We start from the raw sequence: 25,470 nt of genomic DNA, 5'->3' as shown, positions 1-25,470 counted from the left end.
CTTGTGTATTACCCGACTTTATGCAAGTGCAACACTAAAATGCTGCCGTAATACTTTAAAAGTAGAAACACCACATTGTTGTTCTTGTTGTTAGCTGTATTTATATCTGTATCTGTGTATGTACACTGAGAGCTATGTGAAACCAGAGTCAAATTCCTTGTATGTGTACACATACCTGGCCAATTCTGATTCTAAAAATACTCCATTACAAGTAAAAGTCCTGTATTGACCCTGTTATGCTGTAATCGGTGGTGGAATGCAACAACAGGTACTTTACTTTTCCATTTTATGCAACTTTACATTTATTTAGAGGAAATTAGACAATAGTTTTTGCTCCATTTATCAGACAGGTGTAGATACTAGTCACCGATTAAGATTTTATATAGGATGCAGTAGTCAACCCCAAGAAGTAAAATATCTCAAATCGGCCCTACGTTGATGAACTACAGTACTTACGTGCTCCTATGTGAATTTAGTTGTGATAAAACTGAATTAAATAATATGTTATAATGATATGAACATGGGAGTATTTATAGACCACAGTATTTTTACTTTTTACTCAAGTAAAATATCTGAATACTTCTTCCAACACTGTCTCTAATATATTACGGAACTGTTTTGTTTTTTAACGTATAAGTTTATTATTTCGTTCTTTTATTCGTCAAGGTGGAACTAATTGTAATTATTTTATATACTGCTGAGCAGTTTGTACATCATATTTTATATCATCATCATATATTGATTTGCAGTGATGGTAAGTAACTAAATACATTTATTCAAGTACTGTACTTTTTGCTCAACTACATTCATCTGATAGCATTTGTTATCAATAAATAAAATGTATTAGATTTAAACAAGACAGAGAGGTGTTAAATTATCCCCACCCTGCAATGGATTAATAATTCTAATAATATAATCAAATATTATATATTATTTTGAAATAGGCATTTCTAGGTAATGCATACCTTTTCTACTTTAAGTAGATTTTCTTTGTATTTTACTTGTATGCATTACTATTACTTGTACACACTGTGGTATTTCTACTTCTGAGTACTTCTTCCACCACTGTTAATTTGTAAAGTAGCCTATAGCTGGTCGAAGTGGAGTTAACTGTAATTATTTTATATACTGCTGAGCAGTTTGTGCATCATATTTTATATCATCATCATGTATTGATTTGTAGTGATGGAAAGTAACTGAGTACATTTACTCAAGTACTGCACTGCCCTACAGTTCAGAGCTAAGTATTGTACTTTTTACTCATCTAGCGTCCATTTTTATATTAAAATATTATCAACAAATAAAATGTAATAGATTTAAACAAGATGGAAAAATGGATTAGTATACAAAGTTTATAATGCGTGGTGAGTAGTTGTGGTACTTAAGTACGTGAATAAGTAGATTTAGTTTAAGATTTAGTCTTTAAATTTGCAATGCATGACTATTAGAATACTTGTACACACTGTGGTATTTCTGAGTACTTCCACCACTGTTCATTTGTAAAGTAGCCTGTAGTACACGGTTTGTCAAAGGTAGTGAAGTAAACAGTAAAAACGTGTAGTGTGAGTACATTATTCATATGTGTGTGTCGTGTTGTTTGTTTACTGAAGGCCTTTTGTGCAGTCTGAATCAGGCTTTCGTGGCTGTGACCCAGTGAAAACAGCCCGGAGCAGAGCGGCAGGAATGCAGCCTCCAGCCCCGGAGAGCAGCAGCAGCTCCTCCGTCAGACGTGACGTCGCTGGTCCCCCGCTGAAAAACTTCAGTCGGTCAAAGTTTTCTATGAGGGGAAAAAAAACAACGAGCCCAAAATACTCTCTGTGACCAGGAGCCTCGGTATGTGCGGACATTGGCGCTTCAACATTGCATCCCGCCGTCGAAATGTTAATACAGTTGTTGCGTTTCATCGACTCTGTGGCTGTCGTGGCGACTATTTGTGCAACAGTGTTGTTGGCGAAAAGCTGCTTGTGTGTCACCGAAGAGGACGATGAGGTCCTGGAGAAAAACCAGCTCATGGACTATTACAGTAAGTTCATGTGGTCGTGCAGCAAAATGAGTTGTTTCTTTGGTAGGATTTAGTCTTTAACATGGTGGATAATTATATTAACTGTACTGCGCAGTGTGTGTGTGTGTGTGTGTTGGGAGAGCTGAGTAATCATTACAACATGTTCTCATTGTGTTGATTGAGATGGTGACTTAAGTTAAATTATTCCCCAGTTTCCTTTGCACCCACCTAAACTATTTTCAAGTCCCCCTCCCCTCAGTGGCCTCTGGACCACAGTTTGAGCCCCACTGCTCCAGCTCACATTACCACTTTTTAAAAAAAAAAAATATTATTATTATCTGTCCAAAAGCTGAATGAAAACTTTTCCACTCTGTGCAACTTCATTTTAACAGAGAGAAACATGACACATGGTTTGCATCCCCCTACATGAATTCTTTATTGAAAAGAAACATTATGCTAAGTTAAACTGCATGAGGAAAAACAGCAGATCAGTCTGTTCAACATGGGATATTTTTAAAAAAATCAATTAGTTTATGGAGGGATAATGTCAAACATGAACTGCTTCTAGCTTCTTATAAGTGAGAATTTGCTGATTTTCAATAGAAAATGGCTCATTTCCAGCTGTTCAACATGATTGTAAATGATCTGTTTGCAGAAAAATGGTACCTGATGCTGAAAACGTCAACAATTTTTTTTTATATATACACTAAAACAATGACTTTATATTAATCAAATAAAGATTATTTAATCCATACATTAGACGAAAGGCAGGGTACACCCTACATTTGCCAGTTCATCACAGAGCTGAGACAAACTTTCATACAAAGAGATTAGATTTAAACACTGTCTTTTCCTACCACAATGAGTATATTAGTGTAGTCCATGCTTGTGTAAACACAGAGGAAGGATGGCAGGAAGGCAGACAGTGGAAATACACCCACATATACAGTTTTCTTCACATAAACCTTCAAGCCCAGTTCAGGCTGAATGTGCAACACTAACGCCTCTTTAAAACAATCTTTGCAACTTTGTAAATTCAACAAAGACAATGTGAACATTGAATTTAGATCAAGTAATACACACACTTTTTAATGTCTCCGGTATGCAATAGTGACAAGGAGGACAAGATGATTCCTCCAGTTGTTTTCATCAGTATCAAGTTGCATAAAGACAGTTATTTGTTTTGGATGACAGAATGTTCCCTCGGGATCTAGCTTGCTCCATTTTGGTGGAGAAACACTCACACGAGATTTCTCACATGGGAAATTACTTACTTCCTCATGTGTCTCACCTCTTCACTTCTCTTCTTCCTCCTTGTTCTCCCATCCATCTCTTTCCAGATAAGGGTCTGTTCATCCTGCAGCAGAGTGAGCCACTGAATCGCTGCATCACAGTGGACCGCTCCAACCCGGTGCTGGACGACTGCGAGCGGCCTACGCGTCGCATGCTGTGGAAGTGGGTCTCCCGACATCGCCTCTTTAATGTTGGCACCAGCAAGTGTCTGGGCCTCAACATCTCGGACACTACGCAGCCCCTCGGCATGTTCGAGTGTGACATGTCCGTCCCTGTGCTGTGGTGGCGCTGCAAAGGATACATGCTATACGGGGCGTCCCAGTGGAAGGTGGCTGTGACCGGACGTTTGGTGGTGGTAAAGCGAAACTCTTATACTGAATGGAGAAGGTTCAACACCCTTAAAGAGACGCCCTGCTCATATCCATATGAAGGTAAATACCTAAAATATCTTACATGTCTTCTTATTTATAATCTAACAGCACTTTGGTGAGATTTGACACGTTAGCAGTCATCTTAGTTACTCTCTAACCTGATCTGTGTGTTTTATTTGCAGATATCCATACTTTGTTGGGGAATGCGCATGGCATGCCCTGTGCTTTTCCCTTTAGATACAACAACAAATGGTACTATGAATGCACGACAGAGGGGCGTGAGGACCATCTTCTGTGGTGTGCCACCAGCACTCGTTATGATGAGGCCGAAAGATGGGGCTTCTGTCCGGTGCAAGGTAAAAATGGACACACAGACATGTGGACACCTCCTGTTTCCCCCTGCACAAAGCGAGGTCTGTCATAAAACACTCTACACACTGCCCGCACCTGGAGCCACGTGCGTACCGACTCATTACACCTCACTTCCTTCTAAGTTTCCTACTGCTTTTTTAAATGTGTGCCTTTATTCACAGATTCCAGTTGTGAACCTTTCTGGGAGTCAAACCAGGAGCTGCAGGCGTGTTACCAGTTCAACCTGTACACCATACTAACCTGGAGTCAAGCGATGTCAACCTGCCAAGCTCAAGGTGGAAATCTGCTCAGCATTACCAGCCTGGCAGAGCACAGGTACATCAGAGGTACGCATCTGGTAGAAAACACAAAGAGGGATCATAAAGCTGCTGAATGAAACATCCACCATGTCCTGTAACCAGACTATATACAACATCTGATGTGTTTGTCTTCCTCTTTATCACTCTGTATTTATTTCTCACTATTTGCTGTCCTGTACAGACTCATAGTTTTATATGTTGTGCAGATCGACTTGCAAGTGTTGGAGCGATGGTCTGGATTGGGCTGAACCACCTGAAGGATGGGCGGGGGTGGCAGTGGTCCGATGGAGCACCTTTGACATTGGTCAATTTCACCACAGGTACTGATTATTTGTTTACTCCATGAGCTCTGAGTATGCTTGACAATAGCTCCTTTAGTAATACAGAGCACAACGATTGCATATTTGATATAGCTTTTTTAACACAAGAAGAAATTAGATCTCAATCACCTCAATCACCTCACCATACTATTTTTTCAATGTATGTGCTGGCATTTGTATTGTTAAGCGTATTCTGCCCAGAATAGGAATCCTACGACTTCACGGATCCAAATGAATCAAGTTGCTTTGGTAAATTTAAAATATTGCCAAAATTATAGACAGCCAAGAAAACATTTAATCAGTTTAACATGCCAATATTTTGCATCATTCAACCTAAGATTGCTTATTATACATCATCATCATTATCCTTATTACAGGTTCATAGGGAATTGAAGTAACAGAAGTAAATTATTTTTTGATGTAAATCTTTTTTTATGAAATTAAAGTATAAAAGATTATTTAAGTTGACTTAGCTTATTTTATTTTCTTTGATACTGTCAATTTGTTGGGTCTATGTAAAGGTGCTATATAAATAAAGTTATTATTATACAAAAATTTACAATCTTAGACTGTAAAATATATTTATATATATGCTGTATTTAAGGGTATTAAGGGAACGGTTAGCACTGAGGTTTAAGAACATCAGATGAGAAAAATATACACATAATAATGCTCAATATCGATTTGAAACAAATCATAATAACTTGTTTGGTGCTTGTGGGATCGTATACAAGCGGGAAGTAAAGGTGGCCTTCAGACTAAAGTTCTCCCATCACTGTGTTCTCATCAGCTCTGCCTGCCAGCCCGCTACAAGACAACAGACAGTGTGGTGTGTACAACTCAGCCTACGAGGGTCACTGGCAGAGTCTCTCCTGCGAGTCTGCTCTGCCTTACATCTGTAAGAAGATGCCTAACAACACCCGGAGAGCCGAGCCACTAGGTGAGAACGTGTGCACACACTTCAGATGAACACCTGACATATTTCCCTACATCCTCAGAAGTGTCCTAATCTGTGGGAGGGATGAATTATGAGTCAGTACAAAATGTATGAGTTTTTTTTTTTTTAAAGCTCATGTAGCTCTTGGCCTCCACAGCTGAACTGCACCTGGAGAGTGAACTTTTGACCTTCCTCTCTATTGCACTGTTGGAGGCTAGACCAAAACAATGTCTGCTGTGAATCTGTTTGTTATTCTGGTCTGTCATGTTCTCATTTCTCCTCCTCTCCTCTCACGATTCTTCTTCCACTTACAGAGAACTGGCAATATATCCATACAGAGTGTGCTAATGGCTGGTGGCCTCATAATGGTTTCTGCTACAGGCTGATGTCAGAAACTGAAGCAGGAAGCTGGGAGGAGTCTTCTCAGGCCTGCGAATCTCAGGGAGCAAACCTCACCAGCATCCACTCTCTGTCTGAGGTGGAAAATCTACTCAACCTACTAGCTAACTGTAAGGAGTATCGTGCAACACAGATGCATGCTCTGTGGACATACCATGGGGATACTAAATACTGTTTTTTTTGTACTAATGCAATGGTGTGTGCAGTTTCTGGGGAGAGTATGGAGGTGTGGATCGGTCTTTGGAAACAGGCATCGTCACCGACTGTAGAGTGGTCCGAAGGCTCACCAGTAACTCTCACCCTCTGGCACCAGTATCACCCCCCCAACAACCTGACAGATGAAAAACTCTGTGTGAAAGTAGACAAGAAGGTGGGATACCCATTGTTGATGCTTCCTTTTGCATGAATCTCTAGCGTTTTAAGTGAGCAAATTCAAATTTGTTCATCATTAAGTCACCCGTCTGTTATTTTCTTGATTAACCGTTTGGTTTTCTAGATCCTAAGGTTTTCTTCAAATGTCTCATATTGTTCCAACAAACAGTTCAAAACCCAAAGATTTTCAATTTTTGAATGTCATCTCTAAAACGTTTAACCGTGCTATCTGGTGCTTCCCTTGTGAGACTAAAATGTTTACCTCTTTCACAGGAAGGTAACTGGCTTTTAGTGTCATGTGATGAGCGACTGCCTGCTGTGTGTAGAAAAGAAAGCCAGAATCGTCACCTCGGAACCTGGGACGAGGGTTGTCCCGAGGTAGGAACATGAATGAACACACATACATCCAGGTCAACATGTACTTAGTGGCTGAAGTGTCTTGGAGCGAGACAAGGAAACACTGTCATGCAGCGGCGGGGTTACCACATGTCCCGGAAAACATGGAAACATGGAAAATGAGAGAAAAAGTTAAATGTCCTGGAAGATTAATTCAACATTCTCTTATTTATGCTAAGAATGAACTGCTACGCTGACTAACAGAGCTCTGCAAAACCTTTGAAGTAATGACTCAGTAGTGGCTGTGATTAGTCTCTTTAAAAACATTGTAGGTTACTATTTATGTTATTGGTGTTCAGGTTATTCAATTATGGGTGTTAATTTATAATATGATACTGATGAAATTGATTTGCATAGTACTGCAAGCACAGACCATTAAGGGCTTTCCAAATGAAACAAAATAAATATAATGCTATAATATTTTAAAAATACATATAATAATACTAAAACAAAGCATTTAACAAATTACAGGAGTGAGTAACAGAAAGTCGGGAATTATATGTTTAAATCTGACAGCCAGAGATGAGACGGAGAGGAAAATATTAGTTTATGGTGTGATCTCATCAATCACAATCTCATCAAAGTCCTGGAAAAGTCCTGGAAAATTAACTTTAGGAAAGAGTTGGAACCCTGAGCGCCCTGTTAGAAACAGATTTTGGTGTTCATAGGAAAGCAAAGATAACATTTAGCATGCATAAAACACAGAGCACATGAATACAACAGGACGCACGAAAAATATACAGTGAAAATAAGAAAAGATGTCAGAGGGTATAATGGAGAGTTTGAATCTAGTAGTTGAGCTAGTGGAAGTATGAGGAGGGAACAAGTTGGCAGAAATGCAAAATATTGATGGAAAGATGGAAACAATAAGCCTGGATGGATTCTGCCTTCTTATATAACATTGTAATGTTATATAACATATACAGTGTTGTAAACATCCCATACAGTGCCAGTTATTTTGCAGACATTAACCACCTTAGTAGTACACTTTTGTGTTTGGCCTTGAGAGATTGATACCATCAAATAAAAGAGAAAGTTAGCAAAAATCAATAAAACTTGGAACTTTTGTTTATTTGTAAAAGACTGCCTGTAAAAGAATAGTGCTGCTGTCAGTTGTGTCTTAAAAGTTCGGTGATAAATGCCCTCGTCATTTCTCACGTAACCGAATCATTTGCAAGAAAGTCTGATTTGTTGACTTGGTTAAATGACCTTGTAATGCTTTGACCACACTCTGCTTAGGAAGAATAGATTCTTTTTCTATTTCCGACTGAAATTGAAGTGACTTATTTTTAACTTTGTGAGGCAGATTATGTGCTGTCCAGTATTACAATAGCCCCATACAGATCAGGACGTGCACCAGGCGGAGCCACACGCCTGCTGCAGTTCAACTTCTGAGCAAGTTTTCCCTTCAGAAGCACAATGAGCTGATTCACTCCACTGCTGACGTATTGTCTGGCATTCATGTTGCTCCCTGACTCTGTTTACAAGAATATCAGACTCCTGAGTCATCGGGCTACTTCGTACCCAGGATCGTGAGGCCAGAAATGGCCCTGCAGGCACAATATCAGTGGACACACTCGAGCAGTCCCTGATGATTCCTGCCAAGATCTAAGCAAACAAAACTATATTTTTAACTTTAGTCTCTTTATTTTCGGTCTTGTACAATCAAGTAATGCATGCAACAATGTGAAAAGTTTCCTGTAAGTGTAATCTTGTTGAGAAAATGAGAACATTTTATTAGTTTTATCTTCACGTAAGTTTTAGTGTAGGCCTCTGGTCACCAAGTATAGGGAGGATGAGGGGGTAGACGTGGATATAGGGTTGAAAAGGGGGAGGGGGCAAATTGACACCACTTGTCAAAACACCAAACCACACAACCTAACACACAAACGTCCTTATAATCGGACACACATACACTCACAAATAGAACAACCTTCACTCAGATTTGGACTGGGCAGGTTTGAGTACTTTTCTTTCAACGCTGATTCCAAAAGGAAACGTTAGCTCAAGAAATATAAACAGACACAGACACATTTTGATCAGTACCAAAAAAGTCTAAAAAAAGTATTGATGTTTGATACCCAGTCCTACTCCACATCTCACCCTCTGTATCACAAACTCTGTCTCTCTGCTGAATGTTACTCCTGTAACTAATTTTTCTTATTATGTGTGCGTTTAGATGTTTCAGGTCTTCTGCTAAAGTACTATATTTTATAATTCTTTAGTCTTGTGCAATGTAGAAAAAAGCTGCAGGTTTGAATAGAACCTAAATTGAGTTTGATTGGTGGATTTGTTGTTGTTGATGTTGCAGGGCTGGAAGCGACACGGTCACTCCTGCTACACAGTGACTAGCCACGAACACAACTTTTATGATGCAACGCAAGGATATTACTGCAAGGCCCATCTTCTTCAATTGGAAAACAGGTGTTTTATTGAGCAAATGATTTGTTGTGTTGACTTATTATGAAAAGCTATACCTTTAAATATTTGTGGTAACATTGTAGCCTCTCTCCTCGCCTCGCCTCTCCTCTTCTCATGCTGGCAGGTTTGAGCAGGCCTTCGTCAACAGTTTGCTGAGTGAGAGTGGAGCCAACAGTAGCATGTATTACTGGATTGATCTCGTGGATGAGGGCGAGATGGGAGTGTACAGCTGGTCTCATAAAAATGGCTTCTCTGTCCCTCTCACCTTCAGTAACTGGAACAAACATCAGCCAGGTAGCCAGATGTTGTATATGTTTTGTTTTTTTAATTACGAATAACATACTATGATTATGTTCATCTGGGTATTTGGTTTTACATGAATCTTTTTTTCCTTCCATCTCCTTCATCTATTCCTTTGCTATTCCTCTCATTAGTCACTGCCGGTAGCTGTGTTGCTATGTCAGGTGGCCATGCTTTGGGTCGCTGGGAGGTGAAAGACTGCAAGTCCCACAAGGCCTTGTCAGTGTGTAAGCAGAGCATCAGCAGTTATCACGAGGTCCAGTTGCCAGAGCACCACATTGATGCCTATGCCCCCTGTCCTCCGGGGTGGGAATCACACTCTGGGCTGATGTACTGTTTTAAGGTATGTCAAACATAAAGCAAAAGAAAACAATTATTTTTAACCTACCCCAGCATGCCAGCATGCACTGGACAGTATAGATTGGTTTGGTCTCTAAAATGACCCTCACAAGTTCCCAGAGCCCAGATGTTTTGTCCAATCAAACCTAGATAGTCAATTTACTTTTACATAAAGATTAATGTAGCTGATTAATTATCTGTCTATCGACTAGTAATTAATCAAGTATTATTATTTCAGCTCTATAGTCAGTGGGGTGATAGTACTAAAGCCGCAAAAACTACTGGCACAGAAAAAGCTAAAAAAAAAATCATTTTTAATTGAGAAAATAGTTTAATTTACATTGTAAGGTTCATTAAAAATGCATTTACTGCATGGCATTTTAGTGTTCTTCTCTCTGTATATATAAGGATTTATAATTGAACTGTTGATTTATTGTGATTGTGAAATGATTAATAAATGCACAGAATATATCTAAAAATATACAGAAAGAAACTGTTTCTATAGATGTGATGCATGTTTGTTCTCCATTTAACCTGTAACCCTCAGCTGACAGCAAGTTTTGCTCTTCTAGGTGTTCCACGATGAGAAAGTCTTGATGAAGCGCTCGTGGGTGGAAGCAGACTTCTTCTGCCAGGCCCTCGGGGCTCAGCTGGCCAGTTTCCACCACTATGAGGAGCAGGTGTTTGTTAAGCAGCTCCTCAGTACCATATTTGAAGGGTTGGTACAGCCCTCTGGGCCTTGTCAGTGCAGGAATGTTATGAGAACTGGTAAATGCATCAGTTGTGGTGTTATGTTTTGGTGTTTTATGTTCATAGAGCAGTGAGAATTTATTTTTTGGATTATGAAGATAATATGTGGTTTGGGATTGTTTCATAATCCGCCTATAGGTGATTACAAAAAAACAAACATAACTTAAAAATCTAAATTGTGCGGTGAATAAAGCATAAGTCAAGTATAAAATAAGTTTCAAGAAGTGATTTAAAATAAAATAGCTCTTCAGGCTAATCACCCTAGAGCTTAGGTGCCCTGATAGCAAAGCCATGAACCAATCTAGTCTTAAATCTAGAGACAGGACCAGCCAGTCGGTTCTTGTCTGAAGACCTCAGGCAGCACACAGGTTGGTTTTATGAAAGCAGCTATGAAATATAATCTAGTGTCTGACAATGAACAGGCCTTAACGTATAGTGTGTAATTTTCTTTACACCAAAACAAAAACATTAAAAGTAGTTTGATGATGTTGTGAACTAGCGTGGGAACATGGAAGATACACTGTTGCATAACCACCATTGCTGATGTAAATCTATGTGACATGCAGAAATCATGTTCGTGGGTGAGATAATTTATTACACTTTAATTCATGTTATGTTTTGTCACAGTCGCTAAATTCCTTTCCCACTCTCGGGGCATATCACCTGTTTCCCCAGAGGTTTTAGCAACTAGAGGTGGTAAAGAGGATATGATGTGAAGTCGACAGGCCACCAAATAAAAACAAAATTACTTATTCCTCTGAGTTTGAACATGGTGAGAAACATTAGGAATAATGCAAGTACACAACTCAACAAAATACATAACATTTTTAGCATAAGACATGGCTTGAACTGTACACGTAGCCTGTTACTCACTGCTAGTGAATCACATTTTTGCATCCAGTCTTTCACATCTGCTTGGCATCTACTCAGACAGGACAGATCATAACGATTATGATTGATGATAGGCTTTTATCAGAATCTGAATTAGAGGCCAAGTATGTGTACACATACAAGGAATCTCTCTCTGTTTTTTGTTGCTGTCAGTGTTATACGCAGTTCCAAGGACAACTTTCAAGAATAAAAAATTACATCTTAACACAATGACGACAATACGTATACGTAATATGTATGAAATGCTACATCATGTCTGTATATGACATAACCGAGGGTACAGTACGAGGAAGGTAAGAGGTCTTAGAATTGAACCCTGGGGTGCTCCACATGTTTGTTTTTGTTTTTTGCATCAGTGTGATTAAATACTTTCAGTTCAAATGTTAAAAAGACTTTTGTTCTGCTCCTCTCTTGTAGAACAGAGGGTCGCTGGTTCTGGATTGGTTTAAATAAGAGAGACCCTGATAATCCTGGTGGCTGGGAGTGGTCTGATGGTACTCCTGTGAGTAATTGAAGATGTTCACCGTGTCCACATGCTTTGTTCTAACAAGGTAATAATTAGAGGATGGTGTCTGCTTTTGCGCAGGTGTTGTCGTCCTTCATAGATGATAAGAACGAGGAGGATGACAGGAGGGACTGTGCTGTGTACAGTGATCTGACTGACACTATCATGCCGCAGCCCTGTGACACCAAACACGAGTGGATCTGCAAACTGTACAGAGGCGAGCACCCTCGCACCATTACTCTCCCCCTGGATATACTGCACATACACACATCAGTACTGCATTACTTACTAAACTCTTTCTTTATTTCTCTTTATATTGCAGGTGATGAACTGAAAAAACCATATTGGTACACTGAGCGTAAGTCAAATTTTGTATTTACTTCATTGCTTCTGGCATGCACTGATACTGTAGATCAGTGCACAGAAGCTGGACTTGCCTCCTGGCGAGGACAGCAAAACATTGAAACAATGAAAATAACCAATTTAATGAAAAAAAACCAGATACATTTCCCTTTCCCTAAACCAGTATGTTTAATTTGCCAAATTGCTTTATTGGAGGTTGCTAGTATCAGGTATTATCATGAGTCAAAACTTGCAAGCTTGAGCGCAGTGTTCCTGCATAGTGGCAATTACTAATTAGTAGTATTACAAACTTGTCTTGTTACGAGTTGTCTTATTCTGCCACATCAATAAACCTAATGTTTAATATTTTATCTGATAAATTATATTAATGTTTGTTTATTAACTGGCCTCCTGTCATTTTGCAAAAAGTGGTTACCCAGGTAAAACAATTACATTTATTACATCACATTCAGTGTTCTCAGAATAATCTAATGTAACAGTGAAAAAAACTCTTCCATGTTTCCATATTTCTATGTTTCTACTGTAGGTTAGCCAGATTATTAGACGTGTAACAGCTTAAGTCAGTCAGCAATCAGTGTCTTCATTCAATGTATGTACCCATCAATATATTTAAATTGGTATTTCTTGAAAATGTATGCGGCCCTCTGTATAATTGTCCTCCTTGCCCCCCCACAGAGAGTGAGCCCTGGGTGTTTTACCGCGGAGCTGAGTACCTGCTGGCGAAACAGCCCTTTGACTGGGACGCTGTCTCTCTGGCCTGTCAGATGATGGGAGCCTACCTGCTGTCCATTCACTCCAAAGAGGAGATGCACTTCATCAAGGAGCGATTGCGACGGGTTTGTTACTGCCATTGCTCATGTACTGTCATGTACTGTGTATTGTCAGGTGGCCATATAGCTTATATGTTTTTTATGATCACTTTGAGGTTATGACAGCTTGCTACACATTAATACAGTTGTTCACACACTGTAGATCCTGCAGGATCATTTTGTCCAGAAAACAAACTAGATGTTATTAAACTAGAAAATCAGCCTAGTAATAGAAGAGAGAGAACAGAGTGCTGTGGTCACGTGTTAACTGAATATTTAGTGAAGGCTACAAAGACGCTTAATCGCCTGACACTTTTGCAGCCAAATGAGTATTAGCCAGAGGTCCTGTCTAATAAATGAGAGTGAGGATAACTATAATGATGATTTGCACACAGGACAATTTAACATACATAATTCCATATTTTCATGAAGGTGGAGCTTTAGGGCTTAACCTTTTTTTTTGGGATTATATCATTGAGGAACAATCAGGCTACATTGAGGATTTTATTGAGAATCATCATAAAGTTTTAGGGTGTCTCCGTTACCATAGTAACTTACAGCGACTGACTCATTATTTCACACATGTAGCACACAACAGGAGATTATCCGTGTCATACATGTTCTCACATGTTGACAAAACGTTTCAAACCGAGTCTCAAAATGACAACACAGGTCTGTGATGCAAGCAGAATCGAATTTCTAATCGATAATGTCGCAGCTCAACACTGCTGACAGGACACACACAGACAGACGAGCAACATCGTGCAGCAGTGAATTCTTCAGACTATCAGGAGGAAAACGACAAATTAATCTATAGGTTAATGGTCGTGTGCTGTGAGAGCATATGAAAAGGGCAAATTGCGTGGCTCTCACGGTCAATGCATGAATCAGTAAACTTAGCACTGTACAAAGTGAAGAGCGAGTCTGAGTTAATGTATGGACCCCTCCCTAGCAGTTGGGGACCTAAAGCATCTGCATAGCTCACTTATGCCAGCGGCCAGCCCTGACAACAACTGTTCAACTGCTCCTGCACACAGGGAGCAAGAAAAAGGCTGTTTTTTTACCGCACTAAATGAGGCTCTTGTGGAGTTTAAAGCTTGTGAGGGGATAGAGGGTAACAAAACAAGGCGATGGAGGAGCCCAAACACGTGGGCCAAGGAGGCCAAGCCCCAGAATGGCTGCTCCTGTAAGAAAGAGAAGCTCATGATTGGATTGGACTGGATAGGGATGGGGAGGACGGTAGAAGTGAAGCTCATTTTCATCTCTGTTGCTCTCACTGTGCCTCCTCAGCTCTCCCTTGGCCCGACCGACTGGTGGATCGGCCTGTCCATTGGGCAGCCTGGAGAGGATGTCAGGTGTGTGTTTTGAAGTTTGTTAAACATTTCCTGTTCCTGCCACTGATTCTGTTAGTCGACACATGTTGATGTTGTTGCAACCCAAGGGGTCCGTTTCACAAAAGAACTGCCTGGCTGCAGATTGCAAACGGTGGCAACCACCCGCAAAGTGAAGACAAATTTGAGTGAGTCAGTACAGGGCTTTTTGGGGGCTCATACGGGGTTTACAGGTACTGTGTTTTCACCTGTGGAACATCAAAATAAGCAAGAGAAATAATCTCATGTTACAAATCATAGCTTGCATGTTGCTGAAGCAAATTGTTGCAACAAACTGTATAGATACAGTATAATAAAAAATAGAGCCCAGCTACAAAGGATAAACTGCAGGTGTTGCCAAATGAAGAAAGAAATATAAAAAAATACCAACCTGTCTAAGCAAACAAACAATTTAAATCAAACCTCAACTGACTGAGTTGCTCTTACACTTACAGTACCTGCTAAAATCAAATAGAGGCTAATGTTGTGAGACAGATAGAACACCTACATACAGTATGTGTTACTGCAAACAGCTGTTATGTAAAAAGAAGTTGCACTTATTCCAGTCTAGTCTCAGAGTTGTTTACAACAAGTGTCTGAGATCCACAGATTATGAGTTTGAGACATTTGACAAGAAACTTTTTTATTACAAATGATTATGGAGATTTAGTGAGAAATGCTCTGCTCTTTGTGGGAGCGCTCTGAGCAGTAACGAGGATTCTGCTGGGAGAATTAATTCCTCTAATTTATGTGGGTGCAGAAGTGAAACAAAAATACTGTATATAAGCACCAGAGCTTAACAGGACAACAATAAGTGTTTGCATCCACCTCCACTTTTTATGCAAATGTTCTATTTGTGCATAAGAAATAGGGGAAACAATAGAAAATTTAAGATCTCAAAAAAGTTTCTTTATGCTTGGCTGAGGTGAAAAAGGATGTTTTATCAGTTAATAAAGTAAAATGTGACAAAGAGGAATGAAAACGTTGCAAATGAATCATGATGTAAATGAAGCATGTAACTTAAACATCCTCTCATCGTTCTGTTACCGTAGAGAATGGAAAAGTGTCGATGAAAATATCAGATCTGTGAGAAGCGAAGAGGAGACTAATGTATCTCAAATTGATGACATGAAGCAAACACCATAATTCATGCCATGTTTGCAGCATGTTTAAGGTTTAACTGCTGCTCGCTTGCTGCACCCTCTTCTCCTGCAGCCAGCTGCTAATTTTGCCTGACAGTAGTGGATGAAAATATATGTTTTCTTTTGCCAATTTTCAGGAAATTCTGTTAGACTTTTCGGAGCGTAATTTGACTGATACAAAAGCTTAGTCACAGTCAGAGAAGTATTGGAGGTGAAGTCGAGTAATAGTGAGACAGTTTATTAAAATAAATAAAGTGACTGGATGTTACAAGTCAGTTTGTAGCTGAACTGAATAAGCTAATTATACCACTGATTACCTGAGCTACTGTAAAGCTTGTATTTAAGCAGAAAGTGTTGAAGGGAAGACCAGGTCCTGAAACTGGAGGTGTGTTTGAAGCTGGAGGGGATCATACCAGCATTAATTGGGTTCATGAAAACCTCCTGACAGGTTTATTAAGAAGAGGACATCAGCTAGGGACGTTTGTTAAATGTGTTTGTGTGTTTATTTGCAGCTGGAGCGACAAGACGGAGGTAGAGTTTCAGAATTGGGCAGAGGGGACTGCGATAATTGGCCCAAGAAAAAGGTTGTGTGTCACCATGTCCTCCTCGTCAGGTAAACACATGCACATGTAAAAACACACACTAATGCATGTATGATTGCACATGCTAGAATGCATGTGTTGATGTTTTCCTGTTATTCTGCAGGGAAGTGGTCGACAAACAAGTGTAGTGATCTCCACGGCTACGTTTGCAAGAGGAAGACTGTGTCGGTGGTGGAGACTCCCAGGGAGCCTTGCTACATCGGAGGATGTCCGGAGAAATGGCTGTACTTTGGACACAAGGTTCAGACACACGCTTTGAACATGCACACACATACATACTCGCACACTCTTGGTGAAACGAGACCTTAATATATTGTGGAAAAAATTCAATAACTAATATTCAAAGTCAGCTTAGTCACCTAAATAACAAAATGAGTTTGTGGGCAGCAACACCTATCACATCCCCCAACTGTCAGCCACTAACAGCGATTCAATAATCATTTGAGGTCTATGAGCTGAAACATCATGACAAGAGAGAGATGGGCCATACTCAAACTTTGTACTGTAGATTACGGTTGATGTCTTAAACTAGTGTACCTTTTACTAAGTACCTTTTAAGCTAAACTTCATAGGATATGAACAGTGAAGAAGTTAATGCCTTGTGTAATGTTACCTAATTTTCCTCCTGATTTAATCCCAGAGCTTTGGCAATGCATAAAATCACCTGCCAAACATTTCCATTTTTCTTGAATAACCAATAACATGAAATTGCGTCCTTCTGTGTTTATCAAAGACGACTATGTGCTCAGGCTTTGAATCCTGTCCTCTACAAACAAGAGTCCTGGTGGTGATTGGGGAATAATAATTTGCATTTAACAGTGTGATATTCATGTTTTGTGTGGGTTTATGTGTGTGTGTGTTGGCAGTGTCTTCTGCTTCACCTCCCTAACAGTCCAAAGGATGGAAAGAGTTGGAATGATGCCCAGTCCATCTGCTCCTCATTCGAAGGCTCACTCATCGCAATAGAAGACGAAATTGAACAAGGTAGAGGCAAAGTGAACCACACTATGCTATTGTACATTTTCTGTACAAACTCCGTCAGGCAAGAAGACTTTTTGTTTTGGCATGTTAGAAAGAAACACATTCTTTAAACTGTATTTTCTTCTGCAGCATACATCACCATGTTGCTCCAGGGAAGTTCTGTTGGAGTGTGGATTGGTCTCTGGGATGAAGACCCTGATACATGGACCAGTGGGAAAAAAGTCAGCTACACCAACTGGTCTCCAGTTTCACCGAGGAGCTTTCTCAATGTAAGCTCCTGTGAGATGATTCAGGTTGACCTACACTGCTGTCAGAAACATGACTTTGTTGTCTTTTTTGATTATATCTGCTTGTCTGTATGAATATGTGTCTCACACAAGTCCACAGGGAAGTCATATTATCACATACAAAAGCAGAAAATTACAGTTTTTTTGGGTTTTTTTTAATGACTTGGGCGAGCCAAGACAAGTTCCAGATCTCTATATTCAGTGGCGTCTATGCCAGATGGAGGAGTTTGAGAGTCTGTGATAGTGAACATTGGTTCAAAGTGTGTTTTTAACACTACACACACATACAATTGTATGAATTACTTCATTTTCTATGGAACTATGGAAACTATGGAAATCCAGGCAGAGAAGTAATCATCAGTGCTGTGGCTTTTCCATCGCAACCAGAAACAAAACACTGCATCATGACTCACGGATGCATCCAAAATTGTGCCATTTCACAAAACTGAATTTCTTCTGATCAGGTTTTTACTTTCTAGCTTAGTCTTTAGCTTCATCTCACTGTTTGCTGTATACACAACAGAAGTTTAAGCTTTTAATTGCATTAGATCAGGTTGTTTTGTTTTTCTTGTCTGAATACTGTAGTCTGGTAGACTTGTGGACCCCTGAACACCCAACAATAACAAGAATGATAAAGAATTGTTGACCAGTTGCTGGTGATTGGTATAGTGCAAACAAAGTTGTGAAAACACACCAAGTGCAATTCAGTCTCGGGATGTGTGAACACATTCATAAATGTGTTATTGTGAATGGGTTTGTGTGCATTGATATTTATTTTATGATCCCCCCCCAGGACGACGAGTGGGTCAGTAGATTTGCTAATGAGCAGTTGTGCATGGTTCTGTCCAACAACCACAACTTCCACCTGACAGGGAAGTGGTATTTTGAGAGGTGTAGCGAGAGTGCGTATGGCTTTGTTTGTCAAAAACCTCAAGGTAAGATTCCCTCAGTTTCTCTATCTTTTGGTTTTATCCTGTCACCACCTGTCTTTCATTACCCCTCTGAGTCATTTTCAGCACGTCTTGTCTTTCTTTGTGTTGCTGTCAGACGTCTCTCATACACTTATAATCTAGCCCCCCTTTACACTGAAGCAGAAAGCACATTTTGCTAGAGGGGATGCCAAATGTTGCAGACAATAAGTGTTTCAGGAATCCAGTCACTGGCAAATATTGTGAGAGTGTCCGATGAAAAGACCTTTTTCTGGGCTGAGTTCCAGAGAGCACTAAAATGCACACTCAACAACACTGATCTGCAATTTTCCCCATTATTTTTTAGGAAAATTTGACTTTGAGGCAAGGAAAGTAGATAGATATAGTATATGACATTTATGAATTTATATGATAAGGATTACTATTTCTCTTCATCTTCAGAAAAAATATGTTAATTAAATTCTGGACCAAGTGCATTAAATATGTAAGGTCTTTGCAGCCAGATTTCTCTGATATTCTTTTTTGTTTTATTCTAGCAAATCTCCATTCTTTTTTTTCTTCTCTGAAGTCTCCCTCTGACATACTTTTCATTGCTTTAGTGTGCAAACTCCCAAAAAAGTTCTTAAATTTTGAAGGCTGAGGAAATAATGATAATGGTATATGTTTTGTAGTATAAACTGGTGACTCAAAATGAATTTAAAAATTAAAAAGCAGTCACTGACAGTCACATATTGTGATACTGGACCAAATAAATATTAAAGATGAACAAAACTCAAAATATTAAACATATAATTAAACATTATAAATAACAAAATAGAAAACACCATAACACATGAAAGAGTAATTCACACCCCTTTGAAAATCTTGTCTTTACAGAAGTTTAACATTCTAACTGTGCTGCATTGATTTGGGTTGAGTGCTGTGGGGTCACCTTTAGCATCACTGATTAAACTGTGTGGCTGCAGGTGCTACAAAGCAAACTTTAGGGGCACCCTGGTGGCCGAGTGCTTGAGGTGCATTGTGACTCCATATTGTATTGGCCCACATGTACAGTGGATTCCCATGCATGTTAGTCATAATGGCTATTCCAGGTGGCTACTTTCTTTGTTTGCTTTCACCCAGACGCAGAGACAAACTTTGCACTTACTCGATTTCTTTCCAAGAGTTAGGTGAGAAGATTGACTCCACTTTTATATCTATTGGTAAAAATGAAGCTAGAGCAAGGAAAAGGTTTAACTGTGCATAAAGACTGGAAACAGGAGCAAGCAGCTAGCCTGTCAGGTACAACAACAACAAAAATTAACAGAAGTCTCTACTCATGATAGTGGTATCAATTTTCCAACTCTTCACGAGAAAGGGAACAAACACAAAATGTTGAACTGTTCCTTTAATTGATGTGCGTGACAGCTAAACATCTATTAATTGCATATGTCCCTGAAGTAATCATTCCATTGTACCATTATCTTACCTTCCTCCCACACCCTGTTTTCTTGTTTTCAGATGTATCCAAACCACCCGCTCACTCCTGTCGCCACCTCCCTGATAATATTGAGTACAGGAGCCACACCTACAAGGTTGTGTCTGGCAACATGAGCTGGTACGACGCGATGCATATGTGCACAGAGAATGATTCTGACCTAGTGAGCGTTACAGATGCCTACCACCAGGCTTTCCTTACTGTCCTTGTCAATAGATTGGCAGTTCCCCACTGGATTGGACTGTATAGTCAAGATGTATGTATCCTCCCATGCAATATGTATAACTCTGCACTGTGTATGTCTACTATATGTCTGTGTCTAAAAGGTGTGTGTTTGTCTGCTTTTTTGGGAAATCTAACCATTTACTGTCTGTAGCTTCATATTTTAAAAGTGATATTCTCATCTAACTCTTGGCAAGAAAGCAAATAAGCACCTTTTTCCAAAAGTAATCCTGGTAAATGAGCATGAGTTGCAGACAATACACTGCTGCATGCATAAGATGCATTTTTAGTTCAAATTTTTTTTTTCTTTACCAAAATCATAGCTTGCGCATGCCGGCATGTCATCAGCATCACAAAACTGGCAAGTGTGACCATCATTCCCCAATATACACACACTCCCCCCGTTCCAGTTTTATCGGGTCAGCGAGCAGATTTCTAGCAGCGTCACTATTTTATGAATGAAACATGAAAGTGCTGGTGACTCAGCAGTAACAAGAAAAAGAAGAAACTACACCAATATCTCACTTTAATTTTGGTTTTATTGAAGAACAGAACAGATTGGGGAGGGCTCCAAAGAAAAAAACACTAATTGAGTATCTCAGATTATCTCCCATGTTGCTTTGCTGTACCATGATGCAAGACTGTGACAAGATTTCAAATTTTTGAAAGCTTATAGTTAGAGCAAAACACCCTGAAACTAAACCCTAATAAGGAAAAATTAGTTACCGACATGTCTAAAGCATAAAATATTACAAAAAAAGGTCCTTAAAGATTCTTTAAAATGAATACCTAACGTGTTTTGTTTAATTTGTTTTACATAAATGCCCGCTGATGGCTAGATACAGTTGTCTCACATGCCTCTAGTGTGTTTCTCCTGGCTCTTTGCCCAAATAGAGGTATTCTATCTACAGACATGTGCTTTCCCAGCAGATAGTCAGAGACATTTGGACTCAAGTATCACTGAGTTCCCATGGAATGTCTTAGTCATGGAGGGAAGTGCACATAGGAAGTGAATGAACTGGTTCTCTCTCTGCCTCTCTTGCCTGATCATGTTCTCATGAACCACCCAAAGTAAATCTGTTATTTTGACTGTACTCATGAATATAGCAACCACCATAGTTCAGTACTAACAAATATGGATGTTTTGTCATGGTTTAATAACTGTTATGACTGCTTTCTTGATCATTACATCACTGTGTGTGTGTTTTGGTGATCAGTAGCTGGAATTTCCTTCCAAAATATGCATCTCTATTAGGCATTTTGTTTCATAGTTAAGAGGTCAGACCTAGGATAAAGTAGTGGAGTAGGCATAATACAGGAACTTGTAAATTTGAGTGAGTTGGCAAGAAGATTTTCTTTATCTTAAACTTAATTATGGCAAATGAAACATACTTTACACAGTAAAAACAACCAAATACATAGTCCAACGTATGGCTGACACCCAGTACCAGTGATTAGATAGAACCAACCTCCAGGTATTATACAAGAAGGTGATATACGATAGCTTGCATGTTAAATAAGTCCTGTTCAATGTTTCTGACAGAGTGCCACCACATTTTTGACAGACGCTCTGTGCTTCCTTACAGAGTGGCATCAATTACCAGTGGTCAGACGGCAGTGACACAGTGTACACACACTGGGACGCAGCCGATGACGATGAAGACATTGTGAATGGAGAGTGTGTGTACATGGATGTGAACGGAGGCTGGCGAAGAGCAGACTGCGAAACTCCGCTCCCAGGAGCCCTGTGCCATGTTTCCCCAGCGGGTCAGTGCTACTTCAGTAAAACCTGAAAAAGCTGTTTCTGTTGCTCGTAATGCGTGAAAATACACAACATTTTCTGCCTTTCTCTTGCTCTTTCTCACAGGCATTAAACCATTTATATCATACGAGCTGGTGTGTCCATCCACGTGGGTGAAATTTGGACAAGGCTGTTACAACTTTGAACCTGTGGTGGAGAAACTCACATTTGAAGAGTCCAGAGAGCACTGCAGGCAGAAAGGTGGGTGTTATTTTAGTTATTTATTACCTGCTGTAGAGTCATTATCTGTGTAATTTCAGTGCTGTGAAAATTGAAACTTAATCTTCACAGCAGGATGGATTACCTGCTCCCCCTACAGGTTAAATGGAGGAGCTGCTCTGAAAAGCACAGAGTGAGCTCATAGTTAGAAGTGACACTTTTGAAAAAGATACAAACAGTAAACCTCAGCTTAATCTAAATATATATTTGGAAAAGTAAAACATAAGCTGATTCACTCTCTTGTAAAGAGTTAGTTAGATGAAAGGAACAGTACTACTCTCATGTCTGTAGAGTCTGTGGCTCAGAAGGGAGAGCATGTAGTTCGATCCCCGGCTCCTCCAGTCTGCATGACGAAGTGTCCTTGGGCAAGATACCGAACCCCAAATTGCTTCTGAAGGCTGTGCCATCATTGTGTGAATGACTAGCTCCCAAACTGATAAGCAGCTGGCACCATCAGTGTATGAATGTGCGTGTGAATGAGATATGTAGTGTAAAAGTGCCTCCAGTAGTCAGAAGACTAGAAAGGTACTAAAAAAGTACAGTCCATTTAACAACCATCCATCCATTCAGCTTATCCCCATCAGGGTCACGGTGGGGCTGGAGCCTATCCCAGCTGACTCTGGGTGAGAGGCACGGTACACCCTGGACTTATCGCAGAGCACATAGAGACAAACAACCATTCACACTCACATTCACACATTCGCACGCAATTTAGAGTCACCAGTTAACTTGTTAAGTGCACGTCTTTGGCCTGTGGGAGGAAGTACCTGGAGAAAACCCTCTAAAACTCTAAAAAAAATAATATTTGTATAATTTGTACAAACATTGAGATGTAAAGTATAGTTGTAGTTATGTGCCTGACTGTCTTTGACTGAGAGATTCACTTCCTGGAATCTCACGGTGACAGCAGAGCCAGGCTACCTCTTTGCCCTCTTTCCAGTCTCTGTTTACTGTAAAAACATGCTAAAATAAATAAAGAAATAAGGAAGTGAATACATTTGTTTTGGCCTAAAATGGCTATTCATTTAAAAACCGCACAGTGGTTATGAGTTTTGTTGTGCTCTTGTCACTTTCTAGTCAACACCTCGGATGTCCTGACCATTGAGAGCGAGACCGAGAATCGTTTTGTTCTGGAGCAGCTGTGGTCGTCAGGGTTCCATCACCATACAGTGTGGTTGGGGATGTACTTCAACTTTGACAGTAAGAATCTATCACTCTCCCGTATCCATCAGATGATCCCCTGTGATCCAATTTCATTAAATAGATGCTCTCTCTCTCTCTGGTTTTAGCTGATTCTCTGGCTTGGGTGGATGGCTCAGCTATGGAATACACCAACTGGCCCAGCAAAGCCCCGGACACCAAGCTGCTGACTGCAGATACCTGTGTTAATACCAGGGTGGTGGATGGTTTGTGGTACCTGTCACAGTGCACCGAGCGGCTCGGCTTCATCTGCAAAACTATCACAAGTAAGTTGAATCGGGGGGCCATGGTTTGCCAGTGATTGGTTAAACACATACAACAATACTGGAATATCTGTTAGCTTTCTCCAGCTCTGAGTCCACAAAATCTGTACCTTTTTAACCAGATAACAATGCCACTGGTGTTGAAATCAGAAATATAAGTTAACAAAGAAGCAGTTCTGCACAAGCTGCATGCTACTTAACCAGAAGAGGACAGCAGACACAGTTAGCAACTAGCTGATGAACGTAGAAGAGCCAGATATTTCCCTTAATGGAGACCAAAAGTGAAAAATGGACTGAGGCCAAGTGTTGAGAAATACAACTGCAATTAATTCAAAATGTAAGTAAACACCCTTTAGTTAGAAATAACAAACTAAAGGGTGTTTATGGGTCAGTGTGGTGTTCACAACTTGTTTCCGCTGCCACAAATGGGACAAAAAAAAGTTATTGCAGGTTTAAAAAACATTTTACTGCCTGGCAGATTCTTCAACAGCACAGCTACATTTGTACATGTGCAGCAGAGACTAAACATTAAACTTCACTGTGTCTTGTTTTGCAGATGTAGGGACTGAAGTGGAAGTGGCTCCAATAAACGGTAAAGTGCACTTTAATTGCAGTGATTTACACTTGATTGCATGTATCTTTATGTGTGCCCAAAGCATGAGCATGTTGCTCTAGGCTACCTGATGATATGATGCATGATACACAGAAGCGAATCATGTTGTGTCTTTCAGGTGTATATCATGGTGTCATCGCAGCTGCAGTGCTGGTGGCTGTACTTGTCTTTGCCCTGCTGGCAGGAGCAATGTGGTTCATGTACAAGAGGAACGCTTCGCGTTTTCAGAGGCTTCCCACTCTTGGTAGTGCTTATTACAGACAAACCAGCTCACAGGCTACGGAGTCGGATGGAAACGTGCTGATCACAGACTTGGAGGCTCACTCAGGAGAATAGCACTCAGTGACTCCTTTTCTTGTTGTTTTAAGTTCTCTGTTGTTCCTCCCAGTTCTGTGTCTGTCTCTCACCATTTCACCATCACGTATGAATGCCACATGACACTGTAAAGCTGTGACGCTGACTCCTCAGGACAGTGGTGAGATGATGACGGCAAAAAATGTCTTTCTTCGATTTGAGAATGTATTTGAAGGATTCCCTGTTGCTCTCTACAGTTTTCATGTGTTGAAATCCTTTCAACGAGACAAATATTTGTGATGATGTTTCTTGTGTCGACACTGAAGAGCCCTCATTTGAATTTCTAGACTAACAAAGTCCACATGAATGAGAATGTTGAAGAACTGAAGGGATGCTAGAGAGCTTTGAACTTGTTAAAAGAGGTACTGAACACTTGCAATCATTCAGTATTACGATTTATTCAATTGGTAAAAAAAAAATATATATATATATATATATATATATATATATATATAATATATATATGGGAAAAAATTTGGATAATAAAGATTTTTACTCAATAAGACTGGAACAGGTGAAGGAAAATCTTGGTCTACCTGTCAGTTACCTATGATATTTGTGATGTAATTTTGTATATTTCATTCAGAATTCAGGAGCTGTCAGAGCTGCACATGTGGTACAGCAATTTTGTCAGTATTACTTTTGTATTTTTAGTTTATTTTTTTAAGTATACATGCTGTATATTAATACCAGAGGTTTTTTTGTATGTTCACAACTAACAGAAAATGTGTAAGGCTATAACTGATAATTGGATTTGTTCACTTTTGTCTGCTGGTGGAAAGGCTAATTATTAGATGTATTTTGCACAATTTTCTTTGTGTTTTTAATAAATTCAAGTCAGGCCTAACAATTGCAGTTTCATAACTGAGTC

The 25,470-nt window shown here is 39.7% G+C and overlaps 1 protein-coding gene across 1 annotated transcript; it reads left to right on the top strand.

Moving 5' to 3' along the window:
- The first annotated feature begins 1,625 nt into the window (after positions 1-1,625).
- Positions 1,626-25,018, top strand: pla2r1 (phospholipase A2 receptor 1). Its single transcript, XM_019262328.2, has 30 exons — positions 1,626-2,023; positions 3,343-3,726; positions 3,849-4,022; positions 4,200-4,364; positions 4,544-4,657; positions 5,448-5,597; positions 5,909-6,103; positions 6,200-6,363; positions 6,639-6,743; positions 9,073-9,185; positions 9,307-9,476; positions 9,617-9,825; positions 10,394-10,539; positions 11,880-11,964; positions 12,049-12,184; positions 12,290-12,325; positions 13,006-13,166; positions 14,430-14,494; positions 16,164-16,264; positions 16,357-16,493; positions 17,120-17,237; positions 17,364-17,503; positions 18,315-18,456; positions 19,951-20,183; positions 21,736-21,916; positions 22,017-22,151; positions 23,247-23,369; positions 23,459-23,635; positions 24,189-24,224; positions 24,364-25,018. Exons 1-30 carry the CDS (start codon positions 1,879-1,881, stop codon positions 24,579-24,581), a joined length of 4,458 nt encoding a protein of 1,485 aa, XP_019117873.2. The 5' UTR covers positions 1,626-1,878; the 3' UTR covers positions 24,582-25,018.
- The last annotated feature ends 452 nt before the right edge of the window (positions 25,019-25,470 follow it).

The sequence above is a fragment of the Larimichthys crocea genome, chromosome VIII, assembly GCF_000972845.2.
Source record: "Larimichthys crocea isolate SSNF chromosome VIII, L_crocea_2.0, whole genome shotgun sequence".
Taxonomy (NCBI): Eukaryota; Metazoa; Chordata; class Actinopteri; family Sciaenidae; genus Larimichthys; species Larimichthys crocea.
Note: the sequence above shows the minus strand (reverse complement) of the source record. Positions and strands in the feature narration are given on the sequence as shown.

What these genes read in the sequence shown, in the direction of transcription:
- pla2r1 (XM_019262328.2), top strand. Translation starts at nt 1,879, where the DNA reads ATGTTAATACAGTTGTTGCGTTTCATCGACTCTGTGGCTGTCGTGGCG. An exon ending in CCAGCTCATGGACTATTACA is followed by an intron (nt 2,024 to 3,342) that starts GTAAGTTCATGT and finishes ATCTCTTTCCAG; the next exon opens with ATAAGGGTCTGTTCATCCTG. An exon ending in ACTCAACCTACTAGCTAACT is followed by an intron (nt 6,104 to 6,199) that starts GTAAGGAGTATC and finishes TGGTGTGTGCAG; the next exon opens with TTTCTGGGGAGAGTATGGAG.